The 13,928-nt window shown below is 51.8% G+C and overlaps 3 protein-coding genes across 3 annotated transcripts; 1 reads left to right on the forward strand and 2 right to left on the reverse strand.

Annotated features, from left to right (window-relative positions):
* Positions 1-1,177: 1,177 nt before the first annotated feature.
* Positions 1,178-2,726, forward strand: AYO21_05109 (hypothetical protein; the record flags this gene model as incomplete). The annotated part of the gene is made up of 5 exons (XM_022655080.1): positions 1,178-1,293; positions 1,408-2,078; positions 2,149-2,197; positions 2,270-2,419; positions 2,543-2,726. The coding sequence occupies 5 exons, from the start codon at positions 1,178-1,180 to the stop codon at positions 2,724-2,726; spliced, it is 1,170 nt and encodes a 389-aa protein (XP_022512565.1).
* Positions 2,727-3,902: 1,176 nt separating this feature from the next.
* AYO21_05110 (hypothetical protein) lies at positions 3,903-5,903 on the reverse strand (the record flags this gene model as incomplete). The annotated part of the gene is made up of 1 exon (XM_022655081.1): positions 3,903-5,903. One exon carries the CDS (start codon positions 5,901-5,903, stop codon positions 3,903-3,905), a length of 2,001 nt encoding a protein of 666 aa, XP_022512566.1.
* Positions 5,904-10,612: 4,709 nt separating this feature from the next.
* Positions 10,613-11,215, reverse strand: AYO21_05111 (hypothetical protein; the record flags this gene model as incomplete). Its single annotated transcript, XM_022655082.1, has 1 exon — positions 10,613-11,215. One exon carries the CDS (start codon positions 11,213-11,215, stop codon positions 10,613-10,615), a length of 603 nt encoding a protein of 200 aa, XP_022512567.1.
* Between the last annotated feature and the right edge of the window lie 2,713 nt (positions 11,216-13,928).

Genomic DNA, 13,928 nt, shown 5'->3' on the forward strand with positions numbered 1-13,928 from the left:
GCTCTCCCGCTAACGACTATTTAGTCCATTCGCTCTCTCTCGTCCGCTCTCTTCCACTCGCTTCCTCTCTTCTGCGCTCACCCTTTCACTCCCCCATGCTCCTTCATACTCCCTCACGGCTCTGGCCCGCTCCTGCCGTTCTCCCTCGCATATCGGTGAGGCTCCCGTTCGGGCTCTCGTCTTATCGGTGCGAACGTTGTAGATATCTAGCCTTGTGGTAACTTTACCCAATCATATCTCTAATAGCCCGTTTCGGCCCTAATAAAAGGTAGGATCCCTGAGAGGATGCCCTACTCTGTTACTGTACAGGGTTAGGTTAACTAAACCCCAGTGTTACGGACAGGCGAGAGAGGGCCGCCAGGCCAGAGCAGGATACAGAAAGGTTAGCCGGGGAGAGTGACGACATGGCACGTAGCCTGGCTCTGTTCTGCCCTCAAGGCTGAGCAGAGCCAGGGAGAGCCATGAGACAAAAGAAATCTATCTAGCCAAGAATTCTGTCCTAATACTAGGCCAGAAGAGGAAGGACCCTATCCTGGGACCTGTGCCTAGTCCAGGCAAATCACCCAGTCTCGCTATCCGCCTGTCCACTACAGCAAACCTCCCCATTACATTGTTCTGCTCGATAAATATCATCGCAAGCAGAATTGCCATTTTAATAGTTTTTACATGTTTGAATCACTCTCTCTCTCTCTCTAGTTAGGAAAGCGGACTTCCCCGAATCTTAGAGATAAGAGGAAAAAAACATACAGAGCTAGCGGGTTAGGACCCGTCAGGCACCGGGTTGAATTGGACCGCTGTGGAGATCCTAGTGTCTACGATTCCTACTATGCGGATGCATTCTCTTCGACTTACCACTATTCGGGACCAGTCAATACAAAGACCAGAAGACTAGTGTCTATAGATGGGGAAGCTTCACCTTCGCTTCTAGCCTAGGCGAGTCTCCAATGCCGTGTTCGCGTGCGGATGTCCTCAATAGCTTCAACACGCCGGGATCATTGCTCCGATCGGCTTTGAGATACATAGATAGTTTGTCAAAGGGAAAAGATAACAGGACTTTGTGGATATTTAAGGGCGACGGACGCACCTCCGACTCTACAACTCGGACTACTCCTCTGTCTGCTTCTTCTGCTTCTCCCGCTTGGTTTGTACGTTGCGCCCACCTGAGCTTTTGGACATCATGTATGCTCGTCTCGTTGCCGCCGTTTGCCTGGCTGCCGGAGCTCTCGCTGCTCCTCTTGGCGGCCCGGCGACCCTTGACTATATCTCAAGCAATGCCTCGTTGCCCAAGGTTGTGTAAGTCTTCAGCAAGCTCCCTTCCGTTGGGGGGCCCCCAAGCTATCATCAAGTGGCCCATCTCGGTACATATAAGTCGCTCAAAAGTCCACCCGGGCTAACTCGAAACTATAGTGTTTTTGGACCGCTCTCAGCCACCCTCATGTCAGCGTCCAACTGGAGTCGTGTGGACAACATCAACTATGGCAGCGGTGTAGGCCCAACGTTCCCGGAGCTGGTTGCAAACGTATCAGAGGTGTTGCAGGTCGCCCAGCTATCTTATATCAGCATACCATCCCCTGGCGGCAGCTCAAACATAAACTCATCCACTTTCCTGAACGTGTCGCAGATCGCAAACAGGTTGCTCTGCTCGCCAGGCTCTGATATCACTGCCGCCGTCATGATCCACGGCACCAACACACTTGCGGAGACGGCATTCGGCGTGGACCTGACATTCCAGTGCAACAAGCCCTTTATCGTCACAGCCGCCATGCGTCCCGACACGTACCTTTCGCCGGACGGCCGTGCCAACTTCTACCAAGCGGTTGCCGCCGCCGTGTCTCCTGACACCGTTGGCCGCGGCGGCCTGATATCCTTGAACGACCGTTTGACCAGCATATTCTACTCGACCAAGCTGGATGCCAACACACCCGATACCTTCAAATCGCTCGAGCAGGGTAACGTTGGCGTCTTCCTGGCCGGTCAGCCGTACTACTACTTTGACGCTGCCCTGCCTACTGGCCGCCCTTATTTCGACATCAGCACCACAACGGTTCTGCCGAGTGTGATCACTCTCTACGGACACCGTAAGTTGCCATTAAGATTTTGAGCCAGAAAAGTTAGCTTCATACGTTCAGTGCTAACCCCTTACCACAGAGGGATTTGACGCCTCTCTCATGTACGCTGCGGTCGCCAACGGTGCAAAGTAAGTCGCAGTGACCGCCAGGAATGACTGGGTAGTTGTCTATGTCCAGGTCTGACTTAACTCTCTCTCTAGGGGCTTGGTGATTCTCGGTGCCGGCGCCGCTTCGCTCAGCTCTACGGCAACAGCAGCCGCCACCGACCTGTACGCCCGTGGAATCCCCGTTGTCGCGGCGCCGCGACCCATCACCGGTGCTGGTGTTCCAGGAATCACTCCCGGTCCAGTGTAAGTGGCATGAGAACAGAAACTTTTTTTTTTTTGCGGCTCAAAATCCCGTGATCAAGCATCTCATTTTTACCTTCCCAAGCTTTTTTTCCATTTATATCAGGTTGCTAACGTATTGGGTAGGATCAAATCTGGTTATGTCGGAGGTGATCAGGCTCGCGTCATGCTGCAGTTGGCCATCAATGCCGGTTACAGTCTCGACCAGATTCGCGACCTCTTCGAGGCGCCCCTGCGCAAGGCTGTTTATGGTCCGTGGGCCAACCAGCTTTTCTACGGTATCGTGTCAAACCCAGACCATATCTTTTAGAGATAGAGTAGTGTGACAATTTGCCCTCACTGGACCTTTTTTTTTTATTATTATTACTAGCTTTGTACTTCGTTTGTTCCATTCCCCAACGCTCTGTCACGTGCCCGAGTATACATAAAAAGCGGCCTGGGTCCCTTTCCTGAACGAATATGGTAAAAGGATAAATCATTGTTCGGGGTATATATTATGCACACATTACTCGTAAGAAAGAAGAGGAGATTGGCGAGAGCGAAAAAAACGAACAAGCGATTGAGCAGGCAGGAACCTCGGGAGTGATCCGATCTGGTTTCGTCTAATATGGACTGGATCTAACATGAAGGCACTAGTGGTAGTAGTATAGTGTACGAGGTAAAAGTAGTGTATTGTCTTGGTGTGGACTGGACTGGAGTGGCAAGGGGGAACGACAAGATAAGGTACCTATGTAGGTAACTAACTCGGCAGTCGGGACGGAGGGTATCAGAGGGTAATGTATTCGGTATGTACGTATCCGAACCCCGGTAGGCGGTCCTCGGTCCTGTGCTCCGATCACACTACCCCGAACTTGTCTGTAGGTGTGCTGCGTTGTTGTCTGTCTGGCTGTCTGACCAGCTCACTGGCTCTGTAACCCTGCTCTACCGAGTCCTCGCACTCATTTCGCAGCAGAGACTCGCGATTCGTCCATATTCGTGTTCATCATCTTCATATTATATTCATATTCATATCCATCATCACATTCACATCCAAAACAAGAACGAACCATATCGTCATGTTTCATCTTTTGGCATTATCAATACTCCCTTGTCGCAGTAGCAGTAACAGTAGCAGTGTATATATATATCGCAAGCGGTGAGCCGCGGTATCAACTGGGCAAGGAAAAAGGAAAAAGACAATGGATTGTCACCAAAATCACGAGTGGGTGCAGTCGGGAGGGTCGTTTATGTTGTTGGGTCATGAGGGGAATCTCTCTCTCTCTCTCTCTCTCAACGGTCCTTTGCTGCCGGTACATGATCCACACGCACAGACACTTGTTCTTTCGCAAAGAAGGTCTATCCCGCTTTTGTTGCCACTCCCCAAAGGTACAAAGAGAATCGAGTTTGTTGTCACAGGGTCCCACATCGTCCACCTCGTACGATCCCTTCTCTCCTCGCAATGCGTCCCATATCTCCTATTTCCGTCTGTCCGAATCAAAAACCGAGTTTAAATACCATTCTGGCCGTTCAATTCCCGGTCCTCGGGGATCTTCTCATTCTCCATTCCCTTTAGGTTGGGTGACTTGGTGGACCGCTTGAAGTAAGACGAAACCTCAGAGTGGAAGTCATCGTCATCCTCAGCTTGGGCAAGTTCGTCGGCCTCCTTCTCCTCGGCTCTGGCTTGCATGCGGGCTTCCCACTCGCCACGCATCTCCTCAATCCGCTGCTTGAAGTCAAGCTCAGGGTCATACGGCTTGCCGACTCCACGGAGGCGCTCCCACAAGCTCAAGTGCTTGGGGTGGATGGCGATACCATGGTAGTCCTTCTCGCGACCGGCGCGGATGTAGGCCCACCGGCGTTCTTGTTCCTTGAGATCGAGGCCGGTCGTGTCGGGCATGAAAAGAACGTTGATGATGACACCAGCAAGACCAAACCACGGGACAACCCAGAACTTGGTCTGGGTGGACCAGTAGCTGTAGCCGACGGCGGCAGTCAGAGCGCCCAACTTACCGACAGCAGCGGAGAAACCGTGTGCCGTAGCACGGACGGCGACAGGGTAGACTTCAGCGGCCGCAAGGAAGGTGACACAGTTGGGACCAAATTGCTGGAAGAACGACGACAGGAAGTACATGGTCTGGAATTCCTTGATGTGGTCGCGAGAGGTGTAGTAGCTAAGCTGGGTGCCGGGAATAATGAAGAAGATAAAGTCCATCAAGAAGCCGAGTGATTGCATGTGCTTGCGGCCATATAGCTTGTTGTCAACCAAGAAACTGGCCAGGTAGTAACCGCATAATGACACACCAACGTTGATCAGGTTGTACAGCCAACCGGGCATGATGGATTTCGTCTCAGGCATGATGACACTGATGAACTCGCTCTGGAACAACTTGTTGCCATAGAAAAACACGTCGTTCATGTACCACGTGCCAGCAGTAGCGATGACACGACCGCCAAAGTAATAAAAGGTCAACTTGAGGGATTCAACGTCGTAACCGGTGACGGCGTTCTTCTTCTTGGCAATTCTCAGCTGCCTGTTGGCGCTGGCCTTGACTTTGAAGGTACGGAAGTAGATCAGCCAAGCGGTACCGACGGCGGGAATGGCAAAGGAGACACGGTAGGTGTACTGGGCAGCGACCTTGGAGTACGGGGCGTTGCCGCTACCGTGGTGGAAGACCAAGAGCAAAATGATGAGGATGACCTGGTTGAAGAATTGACCCCAACCTTGCATCAAGAAGGCGCTGACGACCTTGCGACCTCTGTGCAGACGATCCTCACGGGTCGACACTTTGCCGGAACCGACAGCGTTCTCCATACCAGAGGTGGCAGTCATGGGATATTCACCTCCGACACCAATGCCGTAGAAGAAGAGCGACCAAGCGTAGCAGATGACCCAGCCGTTTTGGGTAACACCCCAGGCGCAGACCAGCATGACGAGACCGATGAACATGATTGTGGCATCCTGGATCAAACCCCAGCGACGGCCGATCCAGTCACCAATGACACCGACGAGGATTTGACCACAGATGATACCACAGATTTCAAGGTAGTCGACAGCGTTGATCCACGTCTTGCTGCAGATCTTGTTGGATTTCCAGCAATCGGGGAATGCGCCTTGGAAGAGCGGCTTGATGTTGCCAATGGAGAAGAGCACGTAACCTTCCAGACCGAGACCGGCACCGGGGAGAACCATGTTGCGGAAGTAGAAACCGACGGGCGCCAGAGGGTCCTTCTTGAAGATTTCCCAGAAGGCGGAGAACTCTCTCCTGGTCTCTTCTCGGTCGACCTTGGAGACGAACTTGACTCGCTTGATGATAGGGAGGTCAGCCCAGTAGACGCCATTCTCGTCGTACAGGTCGTCGGGTTTCAGGAGGTATCGGAAGACGTCCTTCTCATTTGTGGTCATGTCCAGATGAGGATCCTCGAAGGGGGCGTGAGTACCCGAAACATCGGGACCATGCGGGGGATTGGGCCCATATCGCGTGACCTCGTCCTCTCCGTTGCCAGCCATGGTGTATCAGTCAATGGGATATACCAAGGATGGAATACAGGAGACACAAGGCTGAGGGGGGGCGGAGGTTGTGGTAAAAGATGTTGATGAGTCGAGGTTGACAGAGGAGAAGTAAAGTTCAAGAAAAGGGTTCCGGCTTTTTTATGGGAAAAATGGAGCGCACAAGAAATTTGTGTAGGAAAGCGGAGACTCGCAGCCGGAAAAATAAGAAACGATCTTGACGACAGCCAAGGCAGCTCGTCAATTGGCCAAAGCTTGAGAGTCGACGGACATGGGCTAAGCAACAGGTCAAAGGCCCCAGGCCATAGTATAAAAAGGCTTGTCGCACGGAAGTGACGGATGGCTTGCAGGGGAGGTATTATCCACTGAAGAGGCATTCCACGGGAGCTGGCAACGGGCGAAGCATACCAAAAACAGGCGGGAGAGAGCCACGAGTAGCAAGGAGGTCCATTCATTCGTCCACAAGCGACAGAAAAGGTACACGAGGGGCGTGACAGCGTGCCGTTGTTATTGGTATTGGGGGAAGGTAAGGGTCATGGATGAGATTAGAAGAGGGGGGCCGAGTGCTGCAGGCGGATGATGTGACTTGTTGGGTTTAACCCGAGCTGCACGATAAGAGGGTCAGTCGATGGCTACCGTGGGAGGGACCGTGGGAGGTGGGAGGTGGGAGGCTGGGTAGGGTCGTAGGTGGAGCGATATCCAGATGGAGAATGCTCATCAGTGAGCAATGGGCGCGTTGCCGACAAGGGTCATTATAAGCGGGACAGGGAGGAGTCGAAGAAGGAATCATTGTGTATGGTGTGTGTATGGAGTGGATGAGTGATGTGTCTGGAGATTGATGAGCGGCGTCAGGCGAAAATACGCAGGCGAAGAGAAGAAAAAAAATTTGACATTCGCCGCTACGAGGCAGGCACGACAAGTATTCGGCAAGTCAAAATGACGGAGATAAAAAGGCAGACTTTTGTGCTTGACACACGCGACAAACTTTGAGTTACGCCTTCTGCCAAGAATCCGTTTTATGTCATGGAAACTTTCATCATTATCTACAAAACAAGTATTACCAGGACTACATTTGAAAACGTAGATGAAAGCCGGAATGTCACGTCTCTCTCTCCCTCTCATCCTCGACAATGGCTGCCACGAGATCGAGTGAGATCGAGTCTCAGACGATTACAAGCTCCATGAGATCGGTGATTCCGCAGAACAGTTCGGTGGAGGTGAGGTTGATCTGAGCAGGGAGCATGGACGCCTTGATCACCGCCCGCACTAACTCGTGCCGCTTGCATCAAACATGCGGCTGCAGTTACTAGGACGAGGATACCTCGTACAGCCCTCTGGATGGCCCCCATGGCATCTGGGAATCGTTGGCTTCCGGTTGCTTTGTTCTCGGTATGCCTTTCCTTCAGCCCGGCATATGAGCGGCGGCGCTGTTTGCCATCCGCGCGGTCTTTTTCATTGAAATCTTCTTCGAACCAAGCATCAGAACTAAGAGCAACCGTGTGATCGCTTACAAGGGAACGAAAATAAAATTGGGGAATGGCAAACTCGGCGCGTTGAATTTGTGGTTGAGGTCGCGAGGTGGTTTTTAAGTTTTGTCTACCAATCGAGATGCTGCATTCCCCCACGTGCAGTCAAAGGCTGCGAGTGACTGGCCGACGAGGCCTGGACCTGCGCCGATCAAGCTCATGCCCGATTGGGAGTAGCGTCTCGCTAAGTGGAGATGGCGCGTAATTTCGCATACACAACATTCATTGTTACATGACATTTCGACAACAATGCATTCAGTACATCACCAGACTTGCCTGTGTAGGTAGGTGCCTATTAGGTAGAGGTTATGATAGGAGTTGATGGTCTCGGGATCTTCTATGTTCTTTGAAATCTCACTGTATTAATTTTAGGTGACGAAAGAGGCTGTGGATAGATGGAGCGCAGTTACGGCTCTGGTCAAAACCGAAGACAACGTCGGTGTTTTGATCGGACTGTGTTGCAAACCATCGAGGATGCAAGAGAAGGATCGATCCTTCGCCATCTGGGTACATGAAGCCGACGGACCTGTAAACTAACATATGACGCTCCTGGCACGGGAGCACCAGGATGACTGCGGCCGGGGAGCAGTCGTCTTCAAGCAATGGCGAATAGGTCTCATATGGCAAGACAGGCATGGTATTACCAGGAGTGTTCAACCAGTGTGTGCAAGTACATAATTGTACATCTTGAACCAGCAAACTGTTCGGTTCGACCCGTATCCCGCAAAGACAAAGTGATTTCGCCCTAGCAATCGCAAGGGTTACCATGTGCCAGCTGAGAAGTTTACCCATTGTAAGGTTCTCAAGTGCTCGGATCTGCCACCATCACTGAAAGAAGGAATTATTCTTTCAGTAGAAAAACAACATTCGTACTGATGTTGTTGTGGAGATTGACCACTCCTTGTGTTGATTGCATCCTGAAGCGTCACTTACCTACGAGTACGAGTAGGAGAGAGCAGTTCACACGACTAGCCTGCGGATCAGTGCCTGACCCTGGCACCTCTCCACCACTGCTGGGATCGTTCCCGCCACTGAGATTCCCCCATTTCTTCACGAGCAGGGCCATTTCGCGTACTCCATCCTCCTGCCGCAGTGTAACTTCAACTTGACGTTGCAGACCCATCAGTGATAGTTGCTTTTCTCGGATGCCCCTTGATCCCGTCTGCCACTGCCACAGAAGGAAAGCAAGGCATGTATGGGTATGAGTGCGGTTCAGCAACCGGGCCAGGCTATGGAGGCCAGCTGCGCAGAGCAGGACTGCTACCTTCTGTATCTTCGTCGTGGCCACACATGGAACTGCTCCCCGTCGACATCTCGCAATGCATGGTCTTGTGCGCGAGAACCGTCCTGGGCAGGGTCAATACTCTGTGACAAAAGCGAGGTTCACGGTGGTAGAACGTCTATGAGTCCTGAATTGCAGATACCTTGCATGAATCGAATGCAGCGTTCCGATACATCTCATGGCTGTCCTCAAAACGCGCCGCGCAGCTGTTTTCCCACGGGTATCTATTCCTCCTGAGCCTTCGAGGTGGTTTACTTCTTGACATAACGGTTCTCTTACGCTCATGGTTCCAGCTTCCTAGCTTCACTGATCCACTTCCTCTCGATTTGGAGTTCGGAACTCATTTGACGCAGACCAATTGACGAAGGCACGGGTCGAGTGAGCTCAGATCGAAAAGAGGGAACTGTCAATCCGTCGGACTAGTTGAGTCTAATGCGCTGCGAGGCATAGATACTTCCAAGTGTTTGAAGTCCATTGAATCCGTTGCCTCCACACATCTGCTGATGGTCAAGGCGGTACTGTGGCGAGCAGCTTGTGGAAGGTTGACACGATGTGTCGATACAGTGAGGCTGAACGTTGTCTGAAGCCACAGAAAAGGACTACATTGGCATTAGCACGCTGAGAGGTTTGTGGATGAATTATCGCCACTCACTTGCTCAGATGTATCCGCGGAGCCAGGTCCTCCAAGGCCGTACTGATGCCACAATTAACCCGGCCCGAGGTTTGGTTGACAGAGGATCGGTACCCAGGGAACAAAAGGAGGGAGACCGTCCAAGTTGCTTGATGGTAGCATAATTTTGAAATGAAGACCGAAACGCATCCTGTCTGCGGAAGTTACGACTCTCAAGCACTTACGTCGACCGTATGTTGAGATGCCTGCAGAGTCATATAATGTTGACAAAGAGGTGCCAATATGCTTCTCGTTGTTAGTATATTGTATGGAGTTCACCAGCGCAATTCTTCATGTGGTCGTTTGACCATCATTGCGAAGAAGGCTATAGAATTGGATTGGCCACATCTTTACAACAATCCTGAGGAAGGAGCTTCAGAATTAACAGGTGCCAGTAAAACATGCGAGTATGTAGGTATGGCAACAAAGGTTCTCTCTCTGGTTCCTGAAGGAATTACTGGTATTGTACTGTGAATACTCCGTATCGTTACCCGGTACATGCCTTTCCTAAATCGAATTGGTCATGAAATGGTTCAGCTTGGCAGTAATGTAGCCAAGCAGCTTCAGCTGAACTTTGGGATCTTCGGATGCTCGTTAACCTCGATGTGCTTGCTGCACAATGCCATCTGCCCAGACCCAAACTCGCCTCCATGAGCCTTGGATCCCTGACACACATGATCTATAAGTATTTGTGACATATCTGCCAATGCTGAGTGTGCACTTGGCCTTCGGTGCACGAGTAGACTTGCTCCTATGTAGGGTAGCCGCTTACCGCTATGGAGCCCGCTCTGAAGCTGCGCGCTCAAACATGTGCATGCGTCGTCAGCAGCGGACCATCACTCTTTCCCTATACGCCGACCAGCTTCTGATTCTTTATGAGGGCTTTTGGCCAGAGTGGACGCTCCAACTGTCTGAGTAACGATCATGACAAATGCGTGGCCTGATCTCGCATCTTCAATCTCGAGGGACCGGACTTGGCATCATCTACGAGTAGGAGGACTTGTAGATGCACGTTTCAGCCCAAGATCTGTGCTCAAAAGATGATCACGTGAAAGGCTGTGGAAGTAAGGTATCTGGAGTATTGTCGCTTCCGAGGCCAGTCTTGCTGATGGCCATCCGCTTCTTTCAATTGTGTCCTGTCGGCTAGGCCTTTGTGGTGTTCATGATATCATTAACCTCGTGTAACAACTGGCGTGTCTCCCAATCCCCATTCCCTGTCGGGAATACCTTATCATTCGCATGTCTCCAACATTTTCTTGATAAAACTCTGGAGGGTAGGGTTCCACAGAGCTGCAGCAACTCTCTCCTTGTCTGCTAATTGTTTATTGACCTCATCTGCCGTTGAATGCGTACCCTCTTTGATCCTGACATCAACCCTAAATCTAGGAGGAAGGGACTCTTCCAGCCGGACCCGCACTCCCAGTCCTATCACAGTGGCCAAACTGCAATGCTGGATTGTGGGAGTGATCAAGACCGTGACTGTTTGGAGATTCGAGTTTGGCCGGTTGGGAATGGTAGGTCTGATGGAAATATCGGGCAATGACACGACGGCCAGGGAGCCGAGCGTAATGGGATGTTCAGGATCAGACATGGTGGCTATCAGGTCATAGATCTCCTGGGTATCAATAGGCTCTTCTTCTGCATCGCTGTCGCTTGCCTCTATGGATGATGGACTAGCGGAACGTGTGAAAGGGTCGACAGCGAACGACGGCGCGGGATACGCAAAGGTAGAGTTACCGAAGGTATGGTCGTCCCTTGCTGATGCGCGCCGCTTTCGGGTCGGAAGATCTGAAGGGTTGAGAACCAGTGGATTCGCATTCTTTCCGTCTTCCATGGCGCGGATTTTGGTTAGGGGTGATTTCTCAAAGGGAGTCTATCCGACTTGAAACGGAGAGAAATAGGTTACGAGTGCGCGTGGATCGTGTCGCAGTGGTTGGGAGATGGATTTTGCGCCTGAAATTCAAAAGAGGCGAAGACGTCTTCTGGAAGCGTTGGAGAGTACAGTCACGTGGTCACATCTTGGCAGTTCTTCGACCATTGTCTGGAATTTGGTTAGTCAGCTGCGGAGCACGCCTTCAGAGCAGCACATTGTGGGACAGTGTCGATCATTCATTCTGTAGCCTGTCGACCGAAGAATACGCCTTGAACTGAAGCACTCAGTATCTACAGGTATCTTTGCCGCAGGTTCTCTTCGCACAGCACACGAGCTAGAAGATGAGATCATGACCCGTGTCCAAACTTCCTGGTGTCATGTTGACGTCTGTGCCCTCCAAAAGCGAATAGCTTTTCGTTCTCTGGGCCCTGCACAGCTGATGCACTCCCCGCTTGTGATCCACCACATCCTCGCCTTCGATCGGCATTGTCTCAAGTGCTTCTGGAACCTTACTTCTTTCGGCCGTCAGCACTTTTCGCCTGAGTGGCAAAGAGCAGGATTTTTCATGGTGGAAGACACGCGAGCTGGGGTGAATAACTTTTAACGAGTGCGAGTCCAATGTCATCACATGCGTTTCCGGCGGGCCGCTGTCCGCCTTCCTGGTCGTGTGTCCTGGATATACCCGCTTTGATTATGTGCAGAACACGTATTCGCACACATTCCGCTGGAAGTTCAGGCACTAAGTCCTTGAGGGTAGTTGGTATATCTGGTTAGATTGATGAAACAACGAGGCTTTCTGTCGAGAATAAACAACTAGGAGCTCTGATTAAGTGCAGAGACCGGCTCGCACTGGTGGTGCGGTCCTCTGATAATCCTGTCCTCTAACGCCACGAGCCTGTGATGGCGAGACAGATGGCGTACTCCAGGCAACCATAGCATCACAGAGTATGTTTTCTTCCCGGAAGAATCCCTACTGGTAACAGGTCCAGCTGCAGGGCCGTATCTACAATCTTTGGCTTGCTCTCAACAGCTCGAAACGGCCGATCGTGGCGCAGACAAGAACCATTGTTTGCGCCTCGGGAAGAACCAACCATCTGGTAAGAGAATGGAATTTTTGAGGGCTTACTGCACAATGGAAACCACTATGGCGCTCTCTCTGACGTTAGGTCTTCGAGTTGTGGCATCAGGCTGTCCAGGGGAAAGCCTGTCTGATCTGCGGCAATAACTGTCCAGTCCATCGTGGATCAGGGAGTAGCGTAACGCTGAACCCCCTGAGTCTTGGGATCAGGGAATTTAAGGAGCAGCTTTAGGCATGTGCAGTCATCCTTGTATCGCGCAAGCCGTAACAGTGATGGTGCCCCCTTGCACACCCGCACAGCCATATTCCTTGTAGAGTTTTGCTTCACGAGTTTTCTTTTCTTTTTATTCTTTTTTCTTCTGAAACAAAACTGGTGGTCTTATTCGCCGTGGAACCCTCGCAAAATCTCCATACGCTGGTGCGCAGTTCAATAACTCCGGGTGCCTGAGGTGCTGTTGATGGAGAACGTGGGACATTGCTGGCACAAATAGCATGTACCCTCCGAAGCGCAAGGTAGAGATGATGATCGAAGTGTCGGTCACTTGTAGACGTGTAGACTGACTCTCCACTGGTCGGTGGCCACAGGCTCGTAGGGCGGCGAGTCCGAGGGCACAGAGTTTGGTCAAGCCGGCAGTCCTGACGTTGCATTTAGGGCTGACGGCGCCTCCAGCCCCTCCAAGACAGGAGGCCAGAGGCAAAATGGCGAACAGATGATGGGTGGGTGAGCAGGGACACCAGGGAGAGAGCTGGTGAAAGCTGGCTGGGTAAGCAGCTCAACAATGATTCCTTCGTCCGTTCCCTGACGCTCCGTAGCACCGCCCACCACTCACCTTTCACCACACAGGAGCATTCATCCTTGCAATAGTGGTTGACCACTCCCCAAACTTGGGACTGCAATTCCCCTTCCTTATTTTGTATCTTAAACCGTCGCCCCTATAGGATCAGATCCTGGTGTAGATCTGCCCTCCAACCCTCCGGTGGCATTTTCGTGACCACAACCAAGGACAAGAACTCGGATGCGAATAGGCTGTGGCTGTTCCCACAAACCGGCAGCATACAAACACCATTCCTACCCACTCCACGGCCGCTGACTTCTTAGGCGAACAAGTCTTGTACCTCGTACGTTGTTCTTGTCGCATGTGCAAAGAGGGCCGTGTCCTGTCAACGCGCTCCGCCCGCTACCGTCGGAACCATCCTCCCTGCCTTGAGACTCGAACATGGCCCAGGCATCTTCACGCCTGATGCCTCGAACTTGGTGAAGTTTTTGCCTCTGCCAACGTTCTTGTGGCTGACCACAAACCCGACTCTGCCTGAACCTGTGCATTCAAAACGCTTCAAAGTGCCCCAACGTGCCGAGGTCGAAGGGTTTCGAGGTTGCGCTACACGAAAAGAGTCCCATCATCCATCATCCAAATCTGCCCATTTAGCACGCGCTCACCCTTTGGCCTCTTCCCATCTCCGTTCAACCTCACCACGCGCCTCTTTTGCGACAGCCCTCTTCTTTGCGTACGTTCTTATATGCGCGCAATCCGGCTGCCCGCTTATTCACGAGTTAGTCATTGATTCGACGCTGGACCATCTCACCACGGCCACAAC

Source organism: Fonsecaea monophora (assembly GCF_001642475.1).
Source record: "Fonsecaea monophora strain CBS 269.37 chromosome Unknown Scaff31, whole genome shotgun sequence".
NCBI lineage: Eukaryota > Fungi > Ascomycota > Eurotiomycetes > Chaetothyriales > Herpotrichiellaceae > Fonsecaea > Fonsecaea monophora.